The sequence below is a fragment of the Diabrotica undecimpunctata genome, chromosome 4 (genome assembly GCF_040954645.1).
Source record: "Diabrotica undecimpunctata isolate CICGRU chromosome 4, icDiaUnde3, whole genome shotgun sequence".
NCBI lineage: Eukaryota > Metazoa > Arthropoda > Insecta > Coleoptera > Chrysomelidae > Diabrotica > Diabrotica undecimpunctata.
In genome coordinates this window covers 54159229-54182191 of record NC_092806.1, presented here as the reverse complement: position 1 = coordinate 54182191, position 22963 = coordinate 54159229, and the positions used below count along the sequence as shown (strand labels likewise).

Genomic DNA, 22963 nt, shown 5'->3' with positions numbered 1-22963 from the left:
TGTTTACAGACCTACTATGATTGTTTTCCTGCCTTTGCTTCCTAGGTCTGCTGTCAATTTTGTCGAATGTTCTATATTGAACTGTTTCGCTCGTCTTTGTCTTGGTAAATTCCTCCACTATTCTAGAGATTTTTGAGCTACCCACTTTCTTATAGCCGTTTTTATTACTGCCTTTGCAACGCTACAGAAGAGTTTCGCTTTAATCATTTAACCAATCTGCTATTTCATTACCCTTATGATCCTCGTGCCCTAATACCCAGATTACCGTAACCTTTCTAAGGTCTTCTAGTTTATTTAGGTCACCCACACAATCTTATACGAGCTTAGAATTAACCTTTTTATAATTGAGTACCTTAAACGCTGCCTGGCTATCTGTGAAGATAGCAATTGAACGGTACCTTCCTTTTTGCCTTTCTATTTCTTCCAAGTATTCATGAATTGCCGCTATTTTCGACTAGAAAATTGTGAAATCCTTAAATAGACTTACGGGAAAATATACCCCTTGATTTTTCCCTACTATACCGGTTTCTACTCACTCCGATGTTTTTGAGCCATCACTGTAGCAGGTAGCTTTTGCTTGTATGGGTAAACCTTCCTTCCAGTCTTACCTGCCTGGTATATTAATTTTGAATTTATTGTTACCTATATCTCGCTAGCTTTCTATTGTCAGCACAAGGAGTTGGTGGAAACATTATCAACTGCTTCTTCAATATCTAAAAAAGCGGCCGTTGCTGCCTCTTTGTCCTTTATTGACTTTGAAATAAGCCTATTTACATTATCCAATGCTGGATTACATTAAAATAAATTACCAATTGTTACACAGCAAAAATCTGCCTCAGAGTATATGATGGACTGAAAGAAAAGCGGAGCACCAGCTGGAGAACTTCTAGACTGTACAAGACTCTATGTGAGAACCCGTGAAGTAATATTAGACCTGACCTCATTCGATCCTAGATATTAATCCTCGTGTATATTCTATGTCTCTTCAAGGTATGACATCTCCTTCTGAGGATGGAGTCGGGTTTCGTAGACGGCGTAGACGCCCTGTTCTATTTTGCTTCGCTGTGTGGATTTTTTTTTCGAGGAGTCAAATCTGCCACCAAACCATAAGCTCCTTGTATAACAAACGATTTCTTAAAGAATTTTTGGGCTTTATTTAATAAACGAGTGGTGGTACTAGGTTCTCACCTAGGACAGAAATTGAAAAACTACAGAAAACCAGTCCTATTGGTTTGTCTTCCTGTCCTTTGTTTGTTGAATTACCAACTTTTAAGGAGTATATCGAGAGAATTCACTTCTTAGCATATAGGTTAAAATTGTGTGTTGGGATACATTGTCGAACTAACGAATTAGTACTCTTGTGGTGCTCTAAGGGAGTAACGAAAAATAGCTTTGGATTTATGCTAATATGGCATATTTGTACAAGAAATAGGAGATCTCGTTACAGAAACGGGCAATGCCATTTCGTATGTCAGAAAAGACCTTAAAAAGTATTATAGACATGAAGTGGATCAATAATTTCATGACTGTTATGAGTTCGTTGGTAGAAATTTGCTTAGTGGTGGTCTTGGATTGGGTTTGTTTCGGGTCAAGTGGTAGACTTAAGAAATATAGAAAAAATACACAGTGATTTCCTTGTCAATTTCGGCATGTAGGAGCATTTTCTGTAAAGCAAGCAAGCGATTTGTATTGTTATCCACATTTGAACAAACGATATTCTTTTGGGTGCATTTAGTATTGAGATTTCCGCTTTTTTAACATCTCGAGCAGTACTTTAAATAAACGGGGATCAATTGTTTGATTTTGGGATTACGGAAATTTTGGGAAATTTAACCTTTCCCGTTGATCCTGATGCTCTTCGAGAGTGCATCGCTAAACTTAATTTCATAGTCCATGAAAACTCTAACGAAAGATGTGGATTTGTTTGGGTCAAAGGTACTGAAAAAAATCAAACAGAGTGCAATAAATAAAGGGTCACTTATTGTATCGTACGGTACATTTATTTAAAACACACTAGATACTCATGATTTGGTTTATTAGTTATCAAAGTACAATATTAGATAGTACTCAGTTGACGTTGACAATACTAACTTAGACCGTTCTCTTGATTCTTCATTCTTAACAATAATGATAATGCTAATAATCCCGTGATTTCCAACTATTTAACACACGTGAGTTAGTTATCATAATATGTTTGTTATTTGTTAATTGCTCACGTTATTTAATAATCTTTCGACTACATTGCAAATTTCACTAGGTCAGAGTGTGTCCTCGTTACAACGATATATTTAATGTCGTAAACAAATAATATATTTTCGCAAATGTGTGTCACGTTATTAAAAAAGATTACTTGGATCTGATGCTTGATTAAATCCCGTTACAAGAGGGTGTTAATTTTGGTCATTTTCATGTATGGGATTTGGGTAATGAGGCGGTTTGAAGAGGGTTGCTGCTACGTCGGAACCTCGTATGAGGCATTGTCTTACAGTGCGGTATCTATACAGTATACACCGTACAATACACTATACTAGTTTTGAGATTTTGGGCTGAGAATCAGCTCTGTTCAGCACCAAGTGTTAAAAAGCAATCAACAGGGAAAGCAGTACAATAAATTTGTCGTTTCCTTATATTTACTTATAAAATTATTTTTTAGAGTAATTTTTAGAGAAATATAAGGGTAACCTGTTTTTCCGTTTATTTTTCTTGATCTTCCTGTGATTATGACCAGGCCTTTTTATTTTCTAACTTATTTGCAAAGGTTTTTCCAAGTATTTCAATTGCAGTTTTTCTAACAATGCTATACGTCTTCCTGCGAATTGTATTGGGGCTCCCTTTTACATTACAGCCTATTTTTACTATTTTTATTCTATTATTTTATATTATTTATAATATAAAATATTATTATGTTATTTCTCATATTTTATTATCCTATATTTGATTTTTTTGAGATTCTTTGTATGCTTGCGCTCCATAAGTTAAAAATAGCTCAATGAATTACATCGATAATTGCTAACACAAGTAAATAGATGATTTCGATTCAACTAATTATTGAACAGAACAACTATGTTTCTATATAGGGATAAAAAAATTTTCATTTCAAAAGTTTAACTGTGTAAAATTTCAGTTACCCTTACTAATAAAAATTTATTATATTTAACTCTTAAGATCCTTTCTCGTATTATTTAAAGCGTTTATGTACTAGATTTACTAATAGTTTACGTGTTCTGCCAAATAAATTGATTATATCGTAACAAATTCTTTTACTATTAGTCATAGTGTAGACAAAATCTCTTCTAAGATTTTTCTAGTTAAAGTACATTACATATAATTAATTGCAATTTGCAGGTGTCACTGATGTCCCGAATTGTGCCCTCACCGGACTGGTTCATCGGCATTGATGGCTTCGACCTTTGCGTCAACGGGAATTGGCTGGACAGCATCACTATCGAGGTGAGTAGTGACTATTATTAAGATATGTCGTGAATTCAGCTCATCATGACGTGCTCGTTGACTTCTGACCCACTTTCGATCAAGCCTACTTGAAATGCTCCAAGTGTGCAGACTTACAGACAAACTTAGTTAGTTAAGGGAGTAGGTACACTGTAATATTTGCCAGGATACATTTGGAAGTTCTTGGAGTGCAGGTACTAAACCGTAACCAACTTTATAATTAGATTAGAATAAATTTACTAAAGTATATATATTTATAAATAATTAAAATGTTATATGTTATAACTGATAATAAAAGAATTAAATTTCTTTATCTTTTTGCAAAATAATATGTATATCTTAATCAAGTTATTTAAAGATACTAATTTAAAAAATGTTTTCATACCAAAAAATATTGAAATATTATTCTTTGAGAACAAAATTAGGTCTTAAACAATTTAAAACATAACTTAATTTTAAGACTTGTTAGTAGATCTTAGATTTTTAAATAAATATCTAGGAATACTACTGAACATGAGGTTAAAAACAAAGTCAATATCTACTGTTATAAAGGAATAAATACTTGGGTGGTACCGTTTTGAAATCCACGATTACCTTAGAATCGTAAAGAGGTCAACCTTAAGTATCTCCTCTTCACCACCACAAAGATAATCATGGAGGGCTCTACCCTGGCTAACTGTTCTCAGTGGTAGTTCCTAAGAAAACAGTGATAGCAAGAAAAATGACAAGGAAGATCAAAACATAACACAACAATTTAAACAAACATTTTATTTAATAAATAGGTAGACTTGTCTCTATGTTACAGCATGTCCTGTACAAGGTGGCTGAAGTTCTTAAAAAATTACTGAAGATCCCAAAAAAATTGAATGGCTGAAGGCCCAAAGGTAAAAAGATGGCTAAAGGCCTTACTATTAAAAAAAATTTCAGTATGAAACACTTAATTTGAAATGCTATTTTCGTAGTAGGGTTGCGAGATGAAATGTTGACGATGTTACTACGATATTAGATCTAATAATTATTTAGTAGAGGGTCAAGCCTGGTGACTGTATTACACCATTGATTGTATATTTCATAAAATGTGAAATAAACCTGGTGATGGATTAGTTGCTTGTCCATGGATTTGGAATGCAGCCTGATAAAATATTCTTCTCCTTATTCTTTTTATGTAGACATAGCTCTGCCGGACTGTTTTTCAATGTGCCTCTACTAAGTTGTCGTTTCATCGTTTTCGTGGTGTTCCTACTGATCGTCTTCCTATTGGGGAACGGTCTGTCGCCGTCTTTACTACTCTATTAGTTGCAATTTGCTTATATGATAGTTGCATTGTACTCTTCGGTCTCTTACCCACACCTTGATGTTTTCCATAGTGCCTTACCATCAATTTTTCTAAGAGTTTTCATCTGTGCTGCCTTTCACTTCTTCTCCAATATTTTACTTTCTCCATAGTGTTTCATTTAAACAACCTGAAGCTTTGCTTGCTCTATTAACTAGATTTTTCACTTCTGTTTCTAGATTTTCATAGTTAGACAGAGTGGTGCCTAGATATTTAAACTTCATTAATTTTTCTATTATCTGGCCTTCCAGCTTTCTATATATGCGAAAGTAGCAGTAGCTCAATCAACTTGATACCAAGAAAAGAAAATTTTGCGAAAGGGATGTGACAAGGAAATGGAAAAAGTACTTTGAGAGTTTATTAAAAACACAAATCCAGTTAAGTTAACGGAGACAATAGCAGCAGTGACCACCAAAATAACAAACGGGTAAGTGATACAAATAGTTAAAAAACAAAAAAGGTAAAGCAGTAGTTGGACCAGATGATATCCCTGAGGAAGTGTGGACAGCATTGGGAGAGACAGGAACAAGTTGACTAACAGGTTTATTTAATAGAGTTATGGATGTGGGGCAAATGCCAGACCAATGGAGAAGCAGTACAGTACGAGTACTAGTCAAAAGTCCCCTTCCCCTAGTATGTTTTGAACGCTTGTACTTATAGTAGTGAAATTTCTTAAAAAGTGATTTTTTTTTAATAATAACATACCAGAAGACGTCTCTTTGTTACATAATATACCTCAAAAAAAAAAAAAAATTCTAAATTTAGATCTATATGAAGACTTGGAAATAGTCAAAGAAAAGCAAATAAGCCCCAACTGCGTTAATCGCCATGTTTCTTTTAACCGTGACTTTCAACCCTTACACCGACAACTCTTCTCATAACCCACACTTCTCAAATTCGCCTTATCTTCTTTATCTGACCTTCCTCTATAAACGTCAACACCTTAATCCTTTTCAACAATTGTCGCTTTTAAACAACCATTCTCTTTACACTATTGTCACAACCCTCCCTCCAAAATTTTTCCGCCCCTATTGTAACTTCATAACCTATCATATCTATCATACCTCACTATTCCATCATTTTTACAATCTTCACGCTTACATCTTATTCCTGTCCATTCTTTTTTCTTTTGCTAGTTCTCTGTCATTTCATATATCTATCATCCACTCATTAGTTCTAAACTCAGTAACCTTTTAAACATAACCCAACAATTCATCAGAATTCACTACTTCCCACTTTACCAAAACCCTTAATCAACCTTTGCTCCACTCTATTAGTCAACAACTTAGTACAGCACATTCATAAATAAAATTTCAGGCTTTTATGTACCGATTTTAATACAATCAAAATATATTTTGTTCAGGGTGCTAGATGCTTTAAGCATGAAGGACCTCTATTATCTCTAATTTGTTGATTAACTCATTTATTTTCCTTTAACCCCCTCTCCTTTATTCTTTAGTCATTTCCTTTACTTTTACTCTTATCAAGTCTCTGAGGAGCTCATCCTTTTCAATTGTAAATTAATTCCATATGTTTTAAATTTAATTCCTTCAGCCGGAAGATTGTTTTAATCCCTTTTCTCAATCTATTGGACTCACTCACATTAAACCTTTTTACCATACGAGCAGTATCAGATACTTTCATTTAAATACGAAGTCTTACATTAGCTACAAATATATTCTATTCGATTTTCCTTGTCCTAGATGTGAGCAACATAAAAGGACAATTCCATATATTTAAGCTAATTTGTCACAAATTACACTTTTTAGACCACACTCCATACGACAAAGAGTAACATAAGCTGCCTAATGCATACGTCATCCTCTCAAACATGACCTTTAACAACATCAGTAATTTTACATCTTTTATATCCAATATTAAATAATTAAAAAAATCTTTTAAATCCCAACATCTGGATTGCTGTTATCATTTTAACATCAAGTTTTGAATCTTTTGGCTGTAGTAATCCTATGTTTAACTAATATTGTTTCATGACACCGGTCATGGGTATCTTGTCAATCAGTTACCAGCTGAAGTCCGTTTGAAGAGGTTTACTCTCCGGACACTGGAACTCACTTAAAGCATGGGTGTATGTTACCTGAAGTAAAATTTAATTAAAATACTAAACATCAAATAATATTATCAACATTATGTACTATCTTCGGTAACACAATATATTTTAAAGGGTTTTTACCCAAATATTTTGGTGGCTCAGGCATGGTAACCTGTAAGTATAATCATTTTGCCTTTTTTTAACCTTAGTCAAAATTTTAAACCACGTTTACTTTAATTAAATGGTCTATACTTATTTTAGGTATTTTAACCTGATGATGGAACTGTTGTGTCGAAAACGTTCGTGTTTTTAATGTAACCCTTTTAGGGTTTTTATAAAATATACCCATATACAAAGATTAACCTCTTTTTTGTGATACGTGGTATACAGCCAGCTGCAGGAATTATTTTCCTTGTGGATTTTGTATGTATTAATATTTTCATTGAGAGAAAAAGTACTTTCGTCACTAAAGCAAATTGTTTTTATGTCATCTGGCTGTTGGTTAATTTGACTGGATATATTATTTTCATAGAATTCTAGTCTTCCGTCGGAGTCAACATCTGAAAGTTGCCGCATAATTTTTAATTTGCTGGATGAAATTTGTTTATAGCCAACACTCGGTGTACTGTCCTTCGACTAATTTCACAGATTGACGCAACTTGGGCTACAGAAGAAGTAGGGTTTACTACCATTTCGGCAATTAGCTCAATTTTTTGTCATCACTAACTGTTCCATGGACCAGACCAATTCATATGACATCTTAAAAACTACCAATTTATTCAAACTTCCTAAGAAGCACTCTCAAATAAGTCCTCGGGCAATAAATGGCAAACGAGGTATTGAGGTAATTGAGCCGTTAATTCATAAAATTCTATCTTGGAAAGATAATCCGGATGAACTAAATGGAGATGCAGGCAGTAGAATTAAGGTTGGATGGATGAAGAGGAGGGAAGCGGATGATATGTTGTGTAACAAAAAAAGTCAAATGAACCCTAAGGAAAAATTCTATAGAACAGCCATACGACCAGCTATGATTTACAGAGCTGAATTTAAGGTAGTTGAATAGAAAGAGGAACAACGAATGCATATGGCGAAAAGAGAATGCTTAAATCGATGAATGAAGTGACAAATAAGGATAAAATTAAGAATGAGTATATTAGGAGAAGTCTAGGAATGGCAACAACTGATGCCAAAATGACAGATCATAGATTGGTTTGGTTATTTTCAACATCAAAAAGTAAATCATCCAATACAAAGAATTGCTAGTTTGCGTGTGCGCGGGATGAGTAAAAGTGGAAAACCAAAAAAGCCCTGAGCTCTGATATTGATATAACCCAAGATAGTAACTTATGAAGAAATTTAATAAGGGATGCCGACCCCGCATAGGAATCGGCAATCGATAAAGAGAATAATGATGATAATATACCATAAAATCGATAAAATAGAAAAAACGACACATTTCGGATGAGGAGTCTACCTAACATTCGTAGATTTGGAGAAGCAATACGATTCTGTGATTATAAAAATGCGACATCAAGATTATGGAAAAATAGAACTTAAAAATATATTGATCAAGGTCATTAAAAATCGTTACAAGAACTGACTTTTTAGGTATACCCTGAATGCCAATAGAGAGGCAGGCGGACACCGTTATTTCTTTTCGAAAGTAATATTCTTAATGCAATACGGCAACATTGTGAAAACTCACCCACAAAAACCATTAAAATCAGGTGGGTGGTAGTATTTCATGAGCGTACCGTCGGGTAACAACATGGCATCAAAACCAACGTGCAGTACATCTGTTAATAAACAAAAGAAAAAAAGGTGATTGTCTGTGAGAGAAAAGCAAATGATAAAATCGGTTTATGAGGGATTGCGTAGAAGATATCCAGATATGCTTATAGAGGACTTCGCGGCATTGTCTGGAGATTTAACGAAAGTATCGGCTCATACGGTTTTCCGAATAATTCAAGGTAACAAACCCATCCAAAAACCAATCCATAAAGGAAGTGCAAAAATTGTATTGGACGATAGTACGAAAAGTATAATCGGAAGAAAAGTTCATGGATTTTATTTTAGGAACGAACTGTTCACGTTAAAGGCTATTCAACGAGAAGTTAATGCAGACGCAGATGATACTTTAAATAAAATATCCATGAGAGTATAACAAAGAACTTTACATGAAATGGACTTTTGGTATGTGAAGAGAAATCGGAAAAGTTTGTTGATCGAGAGAGACGAATTAGTGATATGGCGGAGAAAATATTTGCAAAAAATTCGTGATTTTAGACGACTTGGTAAAAAAAATTATTATACGGACGAAACGTGGTTGAATGAGGGTCATACGAAATCCAAAGTAGCGCAAGACTTGAATATTAAAAGTGCGCGACAGGCTTTCATTAAGGGAGTTTCAACCGGCTTAAAAGCACCCTGGGCCAAAGGAAGACGTCTCATTATAACGCACATTTGAAGTGATTCAGGTTTTTTACAAGATGGTTATGTGTTTACCTCAATCAAAACGGGCGATTATCACGAGGATATGAATTCGTATGTGTTTGAAAAGTGGTTTTCGTCTATACTGACTTGTAGATCCTGGTTCGGTAATTATAATGGACAATGCACCTTATCACAGCCGATGTATGGAAAAAATACCGACTTTTGCATCTCGAAAGGCAGATATAACACATATATCTATATAATAAAAATATAGATTTTGATGAATCCATGATAAAGGTTCAATTACTTGATATAGTGCGCGAACATAAGAGTTCATACATCAGATTTGCAGTAGACGAAATGGCACGCGAGCATAGCATCACCGTATTCCAAACTCCACCGTATCATTGTGAATTGAATCCCATCGAGCTAATATGGGCACAAATAAAAAATGAGGTAGCGCAAAAGAATACAACCTTTAAATTAAAAGATGTCAAATTATTATTAGACCAAGCCATACAAAATATAACCGCTTCCAACTGGCAGTCATGCATAAAACATACATAGAAAGAAGAAGATAAAATGTGGGACGTAGACACGCGTGTTGATGTTCTTATCGAGCCCATTATCATTACTCCAGGAGAAGACAGTAGTGATAGTGAATTAACAACAGGAAGTGATTCAGAATAAAAATATTTCTTTAAAATAATAACTAATAGGTACAGTTCTAGAGATTTTTTGTTGCTACATTCGGAGATTACCTGTGAGATCCTTCGTCCTACCTGGTTATAATTGTCTAAGAAGGTATGTACCTAATAACTATATTATTATTATGGCAAGTTTGTTTTTCACAATTGTAGTTTACATTAGGTTGCTGGGTCTAGAATTATTATTTTCTGTAAAGAAGTTGGTATTTATATGTTAATATGAATTTTATTAAAAAAAAAAATATTGTACATTCTACCGATCTCAAAGTCGATCACAAAGCGACTAAGTTATTTCGAAATTATTACCTATTTACAAATTCATTCACATTTACTTAAAACTCTCATGTAGAAATTGATTGTAAATAAAAGTTCAAAAGAAAAAACAAGGTTATTTCGGGAATTCTATTATTTCCATTTTAATCGTATTTAATTGAAAATTTCCAGGTATTATATTTGTGTTCTTGGAAATTGCTCAATTTGAATGCTACGTCGTGTTTAGTTTAAAACGCATATTATGACTAACGAGGGTTTTTCAAAAGGTTAATCTGACAATTCATCTACAGTTTTATAAAAAGCATTTAAAATTTTATAAAAAGCAGTGGAAGATATTATATTGGGTAAATGCAAGGCGATACAATAGTTATTAGTTATTCTTACGTTTACTACTAAAAGTTTCGTTTATATTTTTAAGTTATTTTCTTTCTTGTTTGTTATGAATTTAAGATATTTATAAATGATAGGTTTTGTTCGGCGGGCGTAATTTCGGCCGGTAATCCCTTGGCCTACCTGCATAAATCAAGGGGTACCATTTATGACACGGGTAATTTCGGCCGAGGGGTTGATGTTTACGATGAGATTAAAATATTGGTAATTACGCTTCATATTTTCTGTAAAATAATAATTGTGTATTTATTTGGAAATACCTAATCCTGTGTACCTGTCGGAAATACCTTTAATTTACTTATCTCTTTATTCTAATAACTATGTTGTACCTACTTACGATTATTCCTTTAAATGTATAAAATTCACAAATAACAGGTATAAAATTATTATAGCTAGTCAGTATTATAACTTATCTTGAAGCTACTAGTCGATAGAAAGCATAAAATATATTATTTGTATACGATGGCATCTGTTTCAGTAATTAAGAGTTCACGCGGTTGTGACTTACTAGTTGTAGAAAAGTTTCAGTTTTGTAAACAGGACGTATTAAAAAGTGGTGAAGTACGTTGGAGGTGTATAAAGAAAAATTTAAGATGTTTAGCCAAACTGTACACTGTTGGTGCGGAATACACAGTTACTAGAAGTGAATTAATCCACAACCACGAGTCCGATGAAACTACGTTGGAGAGAAAAATAGTGACGACTTCATGCAAGCGCAAAGCTGAGGAAGACATATCGGAGAAACCTTCAAAAATTATTAAAAGCGTTCTTTCAAATCATTTGCCAGAGAATTTGTCATCGATAGATGTCAGTCTAATAAGAAGAAATTTGTACAACAGCCGCCGTAAGCTCTTACCAGCCCTGCCTAAGGATATTCACGATGTACATTCTGTACTCGATAGTTATGGACCGAAAACCACAACAGGTGAAAATTTTTTGTTTATTAACAGCACAGCTGATAATATCATTGTTTTTTCTTGCCATACAAATATAATAAGTTTATGTAAAATGAAAGATTTTTACATGGATGGCACATTTTCTTATTGTACAAAATATTTTTATCAGTTATTTACCATCCATGGACTGGAAAATGGGCATTATGTTCCTCTTTTGTATTGTCTGTTGCCCAATAAGACCAGTGACACATATATGAGACTTTTTCTGTTGGTAAAATCTAAAATTTTTGAACTTTATAATATTGTTTTTGAACCGAAGGAGGTATTTGTGGATTTTGAAATCGCAATTCATAACGCATTAAAAGTTGTCTTTCCCAAAACCAAACTAAATGGTTGTAGATTCCACTTGCACCAGGCGTGGTATAGGAAAATACAATCATTAGGGTTAACCCAAATGTATAAAGATAAAAACTGCGAGGAAAGCAAATGGCTTACTCATACTTTTGGGCTAACTTATTTAGACCCCTCTGAAGTTGAAGATTGTTTCATATTTGATCTCATGTCATACAAACCGGACCATAAACTTATAGATAAATACGCAGACTATTTATTAGAAAACTACATAGCGCCAGAATCTCATTTTCCACCAAATATATGGGCATATGAAAACCCATCAATTAAAAGAACCACAAATGCCTGCGAATCATTCCATTCGCACTTTAATTCTAGTTTTTATTCAAGTCACCATTCTATATTTATTTTTATAGAAAAATTAAAAGATTGTCAGATCGATGCATATTTAAAAATAAAAAATTTAAATATTCCAGCAAAAATTAAAGACAAACAAGTAAAAAACAAACTAAAATTTATCGAAAACATGGTAAATATGCTTCGATCTGACAATATTTCTAGAATTAATTTCGTTAAATCTGTATCACATCAAAACGTTTTTTAAAAATTTATAGTTTACTTAATTTATAGAAATAAGTTGATGTAATAATTTTATTGAAATAAAGAAATATTTTAATATAAAGCATTCTGTTATTTTATTTGATTTGCGGCCGAAAATACCTATGAGATAAGGAAGCAACTTAAAACCTCCGGCCGAATTTACCTACCGGCTTTTAGTACCTGCTCTTTTTCCGGCCGAAATTACGTCCGCCCGTTTTGTTTATTACAAATTATTACGAACCAGAAGTATATTCGTGACATTTCATTATTATAAGGGAGAAAGTTTTGGATTTAAAATATAATATAATTTAGCACCTCGACACCGTTAGGTACAAAAGGACGGTGTAAGTAAGTAAGTATAATTTAGCATTTGAGATGTTGTAAAATAAACAAGTACATATTTCTTAAACTAAAAATAATATAAATGAATAAAAATATTGTGTGTACATCTGGCTTACACAATTAATTGTTAAGACGTAATATTTTGAATATAATATTTTTACATAACATTTTAACAAAATATATTTAACATAAATTAACAATTTTACCGTTAACGTAAAAATATTTTTATGTGCAAGTTTTCTATTATTTTCCTTATTTTAAAGATATACACGCCACCATTGAACTACACGCATCTCTCATCTCGGACCCCTCGAGGATCTATCATTTCTAAGCGATAACCTGACAATCCTATTGAATTTCGACTATAGTCTACTTTTACCACTTTTACTTTTTATTCTAGTTATGTTTCTAACAATACTCTTAAAATTAATTTACTTGTCCAGCACTCATTCTAGTACTCTTTTATCGATTTTCATACCTTCCTCAGAATTTTTAACAACTTTTAGTGTTTTTTTTTTCGTTTTTGGCAATTTTTATGTTTCCGGTATATGTAGCAGCACTATTCTAATTACTAATACTAACATTAGTTGTTGAGGTTGAGAAAGCCTTAATATTAAAGAGAAACACCATAGATAAATTGTGACTAGCAATATAGATTCATTTATCGCTTCGGGGCGGCGATCGGGTCCACCTGCTCGAAGAATTAACCGGGGATTAGTGGCGGATTACACGGGTCGGTCCAACAGACCAGGACCCGTCTCCAACCAGTTAGACGGCGGCTATCGATTTTCAGTCTGATTGCTAATGGGCGAAGGCCGGGATTAAGGAAAATTTCAATTAGGCCCGCCTTTTAAGCTGTGTTATTGTAGCTGTGGATTAAATATTAAAGACCTTTTTGTTAAATGGAGTATTATGTATCTTACGGAGTAAAATAATGGATGTAGTTTAGATAAGCCGATTTGTTAATAGTAAATAATTGGAGTTTATCGGTTGGTTTCAATAAGCAGCAATAACCTAGAGATTTATCAATATTTATTGTTCTGTTCCGGTTTTCCTACAATTACTTAATAAACAAATCTTGTTTTCTTATCATTAATAACCCAAAAGTAATATTTGCTAATGTCCGTCACTTTATCTCTGTTGCGCAACTACATTTGAAAATACCTCTTCAAAAGCATTAATGAAGGGTCTCGGGAGAAAACCATGAATGTCAAATGGTAACCACAAATTAACTAAAATTGAGTTAAGTACGCCATCTAGTGAGATTTTTAATATCTATATTTGGACATTTCAAATAAGGAAGAAAACAGAGCGTGTCACGAGTTTTACAGTTTTTAAATACTATATCGGTAGAAAACCGTGCATGTCCGCGCGTAAACGGCTGAAACACTGAATGTCCACTCAGCAGCGCCAGGAAATGTAATTGGCATCCTTGTCTTGCAAACGGTCGTGTCAGTGTAGTGAATACATCGTTATAACCACGTGCTTGTGCAGTTCGGTTTGGTTAGTTAATTTATTTAAAACAATTATGGCAGATAGTGGAAACATATCCACTAAAAAGAGAGTGAAAATAAGCAGGTTATACAAAGTCATGAAAAAAATGAAGCTTCAGTCACATGAGTTTGGTGAATTCTGCAAATGCAAACGCTTGATGTGTTGTAAAACCTACTTGCCTGAAACTTTAAATATAATGAAAATGTTTTCTCCGTTTAAAGAAAAATATCCGGAAGTTAAAATTTCTTATCAAAGTTACAGAGAAATTTTTAGACAAAAATATAACATTAGTTTCGATTACTGCAAAAATGAAAGCAGCTGAAAGAGACCAGAAAAGTGGACGTACTGAAATAACCAAATTAAAAGCACTTAGAGAGTAAGGCTCAAGCGTTTTATGACAGGAAAAAGGATAACAAAAGAATGGTACGAATAAAAAAGAATTATGAAGCTATAACTATGGACTTCCAAAAAAATGTTTCCTTGCCGAATATCTCCACCAATGATGTATGTTATCGCCGACAGCTCTCGATTTACTCTCTTATCATCCATGCGTTATCAAACGCTGATTCTTATTTTTATACATATTCAGAGTTTCTTGCTAAAAAGGGATTAGATGAAGTGTGTTCGTTTCTTCTCGATTTTATTATGCATCATTTGTCTCCAATTGTTCAACATCTACACATTTTCTGTGACGGAGCAGGTGGACAAAACAAAACTATACAGTGGAAGGTTTATTCATTACATGGTATCAGTAGTAAAACGTCTTCAATCCATTACAATAACATATCCCGTTAGAGGCCATTCGTACCTTGAGTGGGATAAAAACATGGGCCTTATTAATCTTAAAAAAAGAATGGAAACGCCTGCTGATTGGGAGGAAAATATTATAGCTTCTCGCACAAAGCCTGCCCCATTTAATGTAATTTCAGTATCTCAGTGTTTCATCAAGGGTTGGACTAAATTTTTTAACGATAGATATGTCAAAAAAGCTCCTTTTGCTATGCAAAAAATTAAAGAGGTGATGTGTGTTAATAGTCATGTTCGCACTGTATTTCACCGAGATTCATATAATGGTAGCAAACTTGAGGACCCCATCCGTTCTTCCGTTCAAGCTGAAAAGTCGCATAAATTGTCACCTTCGGAATTTGAACTACCCATGCAATCATACTTCAACTTAATTGCTATTAACGAAGACAAGTTCAAAGACATAATGTTTTTAACAAAGTTTTGAGAATCCGAACAAGTAAAAGAAATGTACATGATGAAAAATGAAAAATGAAATGAAAAAGACAGAAAAGATTTGATTTCACGTTCAAAGCGTCTATGTATCTATTGATACGTATTTTGACTTAATAAGTCTCATCAGAATAGTTATTCATAGCCGTTCTTAACGTGAAAAATAATCTTCTCTGTCTTATTAGGAAGCAACAATAAAATGGCTTCGTTATGGACGCAATAGCGACATCTGATAGAAAAATCGATAAGATTATAAAGATAGTTTCGAAACAAATTCAGATTTCTGCTTTAATCTGGAGCCTTCTAAAAATTGCAAGGCATGGCCAGACGTTGATAAAGATGTTAATAGAGACATGGGGAATCTAAAATTTGCATTCCACGACATGTCTATTCAACTAAGCAGAAATCCTTAACGAATTTGTTTCTTGTACTCATACAGAGTAGATCCGAATAAAATGAAAAAGACAGAAAAGATTTGATTTCACGTTCAAAGCGTCTATGTATCTATTGATACGTATTGTTATCTTTCAGTTCAAGAGAGAAAAGCCGGACTGATTAAATGACGACGACTGTACAAGAAAAAGGAACACGATTTGAGGTTTACGACATGGAATACGCGAACCCTGCTTATATTAGGAGCTCTCCAAAATCTTCTTAATGAACTGGATAGATACAAAATGTATGACTATTTTGATATACGAAAAATGAGGTAAATTGGAAACAATATAATGAAAAAAAAAACAATACAATTTTCTACAGACGGAAAATAAAGAACACATACCGTAGAACGGGGTGACTCAGTTAATTTTTTTCGTATTTTCTAGCGTGACTTTTGAATGGGTCATCCGAAAAATGTGGAAAAGTCACTATTGGTATGCATCTTATGTATATTTAATTTAAATTGATAGTACGTATTTTTTTAATTGAGGTTTAAAAAAAATGAAATAGGCTATATTAAAATCACTCATTAATGTGGGTTCACTTTAATACTCCATTTTAAAATACCTTAGACCAGTGGCGGCTCATGAGTAAAATTATCGGTGAGGCACTATTATTTTTACATTAAACTCATTTTATTAGACATTTATACAGCAAATTCACCCATATACCTATACTCCAGTAAGTGACCGTTTTGGAGTGTAATTTTTCTTGTCACAATGAATTTGCTTGAAAATTTGAATTTAGGTTTCTCTTGCCCTTCACTTTACTTTTGGACTTAAACTCAGGGTTGCTTTTACTTGGGCGATGAAGGCCATCCCTTCTCGGAGATAAAAAATATACGTTAAAAGAGGGTCCAAAAATGGATAAATTGACTAATTCTTTCACTCTGACGAGTTCTTTCACTAAGTTAATACTTTTTGAGTAATTTGCGAGTGAAAATGTTTATTTTTCAAAATAAAAACCACGTGTCAGACGGTTTTTCACAAATAACTCAAAAAGTAAGTAGTTATCAAAAAAAAAATTTCTTAACAAAAATATATAAGCTTATAAAAAAAAACAAATACTCTACTTATGAAGTCTGAGAACCCAGCCCAAGCAGAGTTGTAGCTCATAAAAAGTAGATTCTTATTTGTCAAATTCCAAATCGAATATTTCAACGAGTTACGTCCAAAATAAAGTTAGTTCCTTTTTTTCGGTAAAACATCGTGAAAATCGCCCCCCAATTAGCACCCCAAATAAAATTAATCGTTACCGCTTTATAGTTTACTTTATTTATGTATTTTTTATATGATTTATAAGTTATAGATAAAAGATAGAAAATAGATAAAAGAATGGAAAACAAAAGTATTTTTGAAGTGTGTAAAAATTTTTAATTTCTTGCTGAGCACTTTTGGCTTGCAAAGCCATCCTTAGAGCTACGGTCAAGTTTTAAAAAGCTCCACTACTATATAGGGATCTCATTTGCTGGAACAATCCGAAATTTTTCCTTTTTTTTAAGTTAAAAAGAAAATTTCATCGAAAAAACATATAAAAGAAAGAACATTGGACTCGACAGCTTTCTGCCGGTTCAACTCCAACCAAATGTTCTTTCATTCATACTACAAACACATTTTTTAATGTATTTTTTGTGGAGTTCAATGTCTTTTATGTGTTTTTTTACAGAAAGTTTTTTTAACCTTAAAAAAAGGAAAAATTATGGATTTTTTCACCAGATAGGATTCCCCTCTAGTAGTGCTTTTTAGTAGTGCTTTTTAAAACTTAATCATAGCTCTGAGGAGGGCTTTTTAAGCCGAAAGCGCTCAGCAAAGAATTAAAAGTTTTTACTCACTTTAAAAATACTTCTCTTTTCTATTCTTTTGTCATAAGTGTGTAATTTTAGAGGTTATTAGGTTTACTGCGTTTTATTAAACACGCAACGTACAAAATACTGAATATATTCCCTTCACGGCTACACCGTGAATATTATTATTTTACATACTTTAATACAATTACTGCACTAAACCAGTGTAATGCCTATTTAATCGTACCTGTAATTTAAATTAATAATCCCCTTACACTTACAAGCACAAAACCGTGAAGAGTAGCGAAAAATACTAGAGACCTATGTCCAGCAGTGGACAAGAGGTTGCATGATGATGATGATGATGACTTACATAAATCAATTTTCTACTAATACACACTGTAACCATTAAACGACTCATTAGAAGCGGTGGCTGCCAATGGGTAACTACAATACATTCAACCAACTTACATCTCTAAAAGATTAATGGAGTTCGCAAAAAACCTTTCGTTGTAGTAAAAGGCTCGGTAAACTGCACTGGAGTTCTCCATAATCTCTTTAATTACTTACTTTGTTTAGAATATTTTTGCCTGTATTATCAGTTAGAGTTAATTTGTATAAAATGAGGAGCAAAAATTCAAATGGAATTTTAAATGTTCTTGTTTATTTGGCTAATAATGAATTTATAAATATAATGGTTAACCTGCTGTACAATTATTTTGTAAATAACATTATAATAGAGTACTTACTGATTATTTAAATTTATAGATCATCATCGTCACTAAATTCACTACCGCTATCATTATGTAAATGTGTATGCACTGGTATAATTTCACTAATTTTATTTTCATGGATCCATCACTCACCATCTGTTAATTTTTCAAATTTATTTACAGTTTTGGCCCATATTTCTGGAGTTGCAGTTTTTAAAACTTCTTGCCACATTTCTCTAACTGCATCGTCACTATATCCAATGCATCCAACATCATTATCGTAATACGTTTTACATATACTCCAGATGTGTTCGATGGGATTAAACTGGCAGTGATACGGCGGTAATCGTAGTACTTGATGTCCATAACTTGATACAATTTGGTCAACTATTATAAACTGTTGGTTTTTCATTACGTTTCGAAAATTCCACTAATTCTGATTGGAAATTTCGGGTATTCCCGAAAATTGATATTATTTTTACCTAACCAACTTTTTATACTCGGTACGTTACACGACTGTTTAAAACTATATCTGATGGTTCACTCAGACTAGGTAACAGTTTCTCCTCAAGCCATTTAACAAACATATATGCCTTCATGTTTTCATGGTAATCAGCAGATTTTGATTTTAAAGAAAAAACAAATCTGCGTTTTCTATGCCTTCTTTTTCTGCTGTATGAAGAATGATTTGTCTTTTGCCTTAGCTATCTGTGTGTTTTATTGATTTTATGCTGTCGTCTCATTAAATTCTTTTAATTCCACCCTTTGCAAATATCCATGTCTCATCTAAGTATACTAATTTAATTAATACATCTCGTACTACGGGTAGAATTCCTGATGTAGTAAAAATAAGTTCTATCACCCCTATTCAAAAAATACTCAACACTATCAAAGCTGAAGAACTCCGACCAATCAATGCTTTACCTCCTAAAGAGAAAATATTACAAATTGCTGTTTATGAACAATTAATAAAACATGTAACAAAAAATAAAATTTGAATTAATAATCAATCAGGTTTTCGAAAACAATTCTCTTGTGAATCAGCGTTACAAGTTACATTATGTCACATAAAGAGTAATCTAGATAAAAATAAGTACGTAGTCGGTGTATTTCTTTATTTATAAAGAGCTTTTGAGACCATTGACAGGACAATAATGATTTCTAAAGTTAAACAGTATGGTATAGGAGGTACAGTATTTGCGTTGTTAAAAAATTATTTACAAGACTGCAAACAGAAAGTTCGATTTAAAGACCAATTGTTATCTGAAATGGATAGTAATACAGGAATTCCTTAAGGTAGTGTATTAGGCCCCCTTTTATTTATTCTGTACATTAATCATATTTATTGTACATTATACCTACACAAAAATTGAAAATTTTAATATTAAACTACATTAGACAAAACAAACCTTGTCTATAAGCTTTACATAAAGATTTTTAAATGATACTTATGTATAGCTTCAAATGTTGTCTTCAAGTAGCTGGTCAGGATTGCATTAGAATGTAGTGGTTAAAAGTGGTTGAATTTAGATATTTCATCTTCAGGTGGCCATTGGGTTCTACATAACAGCAGTTATTTTTTCATGGTCTTGAACATGTGCTGTTGAATACCTCACAAAAAGGTGGACAAAATTAGGCCAAAAACACTTGAAAAATAAACCTTGTGTTTACACACAAGGTTTATTAACAACTTTATACACTTTAAACTATTTCCTTGCCATTTGAAGATTGAAAATATTATATAACTATTATAATATAAAGTATATAATATCCATGTATATTCACTATTTTATTTGATTTCAGGTTGACCCCATAGATGCCGGTACCGACAATGGATTTACCTTTACAGCACCGAACTGGCCCACCGACCCTCAAGGAGAGATTTATCGAATTACTGCTCACTATCCGGCCCACCCAGCAGGATCGTTCTTTTATCCTTACGTAAAAAGATTGCCTCCCATAGGAACGTTCCAGTTTATAAAAGTAAGTTAATATATTAACAGATGATACTCAGTTAATTAATATATATATATATATATATATATATATATATATATATATATATATATATATATATATATACATATATATATAGATATATATATATATATATATATATATATATAGATATATATATATATATATATATATATATATATATATATATATATATATAATTGTTATGATTTGGAAATATACATGAGGTTTTAAAATACAGAGAAGAGAAAAATTGACAAAGACTGTTATTTCTAGATATAAGCATGTATTATCAGTGAATATTAAAAAGAAATTTATGGTGAAAATTTGTGTGTAAACAAATTCACTGAAAAAAGGTTAGATTGTAATAGATAATAGATTTAAGATCCTCCTCCTCTATCCTTTATCCTTCGTAAGGATGTGGTGACGTTATGGTATTTGACGAATGGTTGCTATCCATTCTTCTCTCTCCTGGGCGCGGTGTGCTGCCTCAGATAGAAAGTAACCGGTTGCGCACTGTATTTGGTCTGACCATCGGAGTGGCGATCTTCCTCGGGTTCTTTTACCATCTACCTTCCCTTCAACCACCAACTTCTTCATGCCTTCCATTCTTCTGGTAATTTATCCAAAGTTCCTCAATATATTTTGGTCGATGATTGTGGTAAACCTAGTATTGATGTCGAGTTGTGTCCATTAATTTTAAGTCCATATTCACGACTAATAATATCTAGTCTGTTCATGATGTACTCAAGGTTATTTGTTGATAATGCTAGTACTAAAGTGTCGTCAGCATAGCGGAGATTGCTGATTTTTCAGTCTTCGACTTATATTCCTCCTTGCCATACATCGAATACAATGCGCATGATGTGTTCGCTATATATATATTGAATTACGTAAGAGAGATAATACATCCTTGACGAACACTCGCTCTTAGTGTAAAATCATCGGAGTACATGTTGTTGATTCTTATGTTTGCTGTGTTGTTGATATACAGTTGTTGCAGTAGGTATATTAGATGTTCAGGGGTACTCATTTCTCTCAGTATTCCCCACATTTTATGCCACTTTACATTATCGAACGCTTTCGAGTAGTCGACGAAGCACAAATATGTTTCTAGATTAAATTCTCTAGATTTTTCTATAATTTGTCTGAGATTGAGAATTTGTTCTCGTGTGCCTCTTCCAGGGACAAATCAACATTGTTTGTTCTTGTGGGATCTGTGGTAGAAGTATTCATTTTAATCTCTCTACTTACGTAGGAGATCAGGGCTATAGTGCGGTAGTTATTACAGTCAGTTGGTGAGCCTTTCTTATAAATGGGTATGAAAGTGAGCTTACACCAATCATCTGGCCATTGTCCTGTGTTCCAGATTTCATTACACAGTTTGAACATTACTTCAACTCCTATGTCTCCCATTTCTTTAAGTGCTTCCGTCTTCTCCTTGAGATTTTCCAGTTTTTATTTTTTTTATTGCGTTTTCTATTTCCGATTTTAAAATATGTGGTTCCTTTTCGTCATTTATTTCTTCTGGATTCACGTCTTCATGGTCACTATGAAACAACATTTTACAATTTCCATGTCGCTGCTATGCCCTCTGGATTGGTGATGATCGTTTCCAAGTTATCTTTAGTTATCTGCGTTTGTGGTTTGAACTCTTTAGTTAAGTATTTTAATTTGGCTCCCCCTAGATGAACAGTCCTCTAGATTCTTGACGGTCTACCTGTTCTTGTAGTTGTTTGCATATTTCTTTAATATGATTATCTGTTTACTGATTTATCTGTTTACATTTGCTATCTTGATTTCAGTTTCTGTTAGATTTGAAGCATTGTTTCTAATTTTTCTTCGTTCTTCTACTAGATTAAAGATATTAGGTAGAAATTATGTATGAATAGAAAATGTCTTTGTTTCAAAGATTCAAAGAAAAATTCGGGTTATTACAAATGTTTGAAATATCCAAAACCGACTAACCCCATTGTTTCCAAACCCATTGGAGATAATTTTAATACATATAAACAAAGTGTGTTTAGTTGAGTATTATCGGAAAAGCAAGCAGGTATAAACGTGATGCATTTCATAAAAATTTAAAACTTAATTTGTGTGTTTGAAAATACTTAGATATGATTGGCGAAAGAGATAGGGAAAAGTGGTATGTTTGGTGTGTTTTTGAAAGTAAAGTGGAGGGTTAACCATTCCTGGTCGTCAAAAAATTAACATCGAGAGTAGAAATAGTTTTGCATGCTAGACAGGTTTTTTTAACGATGAAAAGGATTAGGTTGTATTCAAAAAGAAAGCAATTTTGTTTTTCGAAAACGTTTAAAGAAAGTCGAAGCAGTGGTGATTTCTCTGTGTGCTGATCGAGAGAAGTGAAGCATTTGATGGCAACAGCATTTGTAAGTACAACAAAATTTATTATTGCATCGGAAGAATTTAAAATTCAGAAGGTATAAGAGTTTTAATTAGGAGATTAGGTTGGGAAGGAGGTTAGCTAGAG

The 22963-nt window shown here is 32.9% G+C and overlaps 1 protein-coding gene across 1 annotated transcript in view; it reads left to right on the top strand.

Moving 5' to 3' along the window:
- The window catches only part of mspo (M-spondin), a 150186-nt gene that overhangs the window by 48137 nt on the left and 79086 nt on the right, over positions 1-22963 (top strand). Inside the window, exons 3-4 of the mRNA XM_072528321.1 lie at positions 3346-3450; positions 20299-20478. Coding sequence (XP_072384422.1) covers positions 3346-3450; positions 20299-20478 — 285 coding nt within the window. The remainder of the gene's footprint in view (positions 1-3345; positions 3451-20298; positions 20479-22963) is intronic.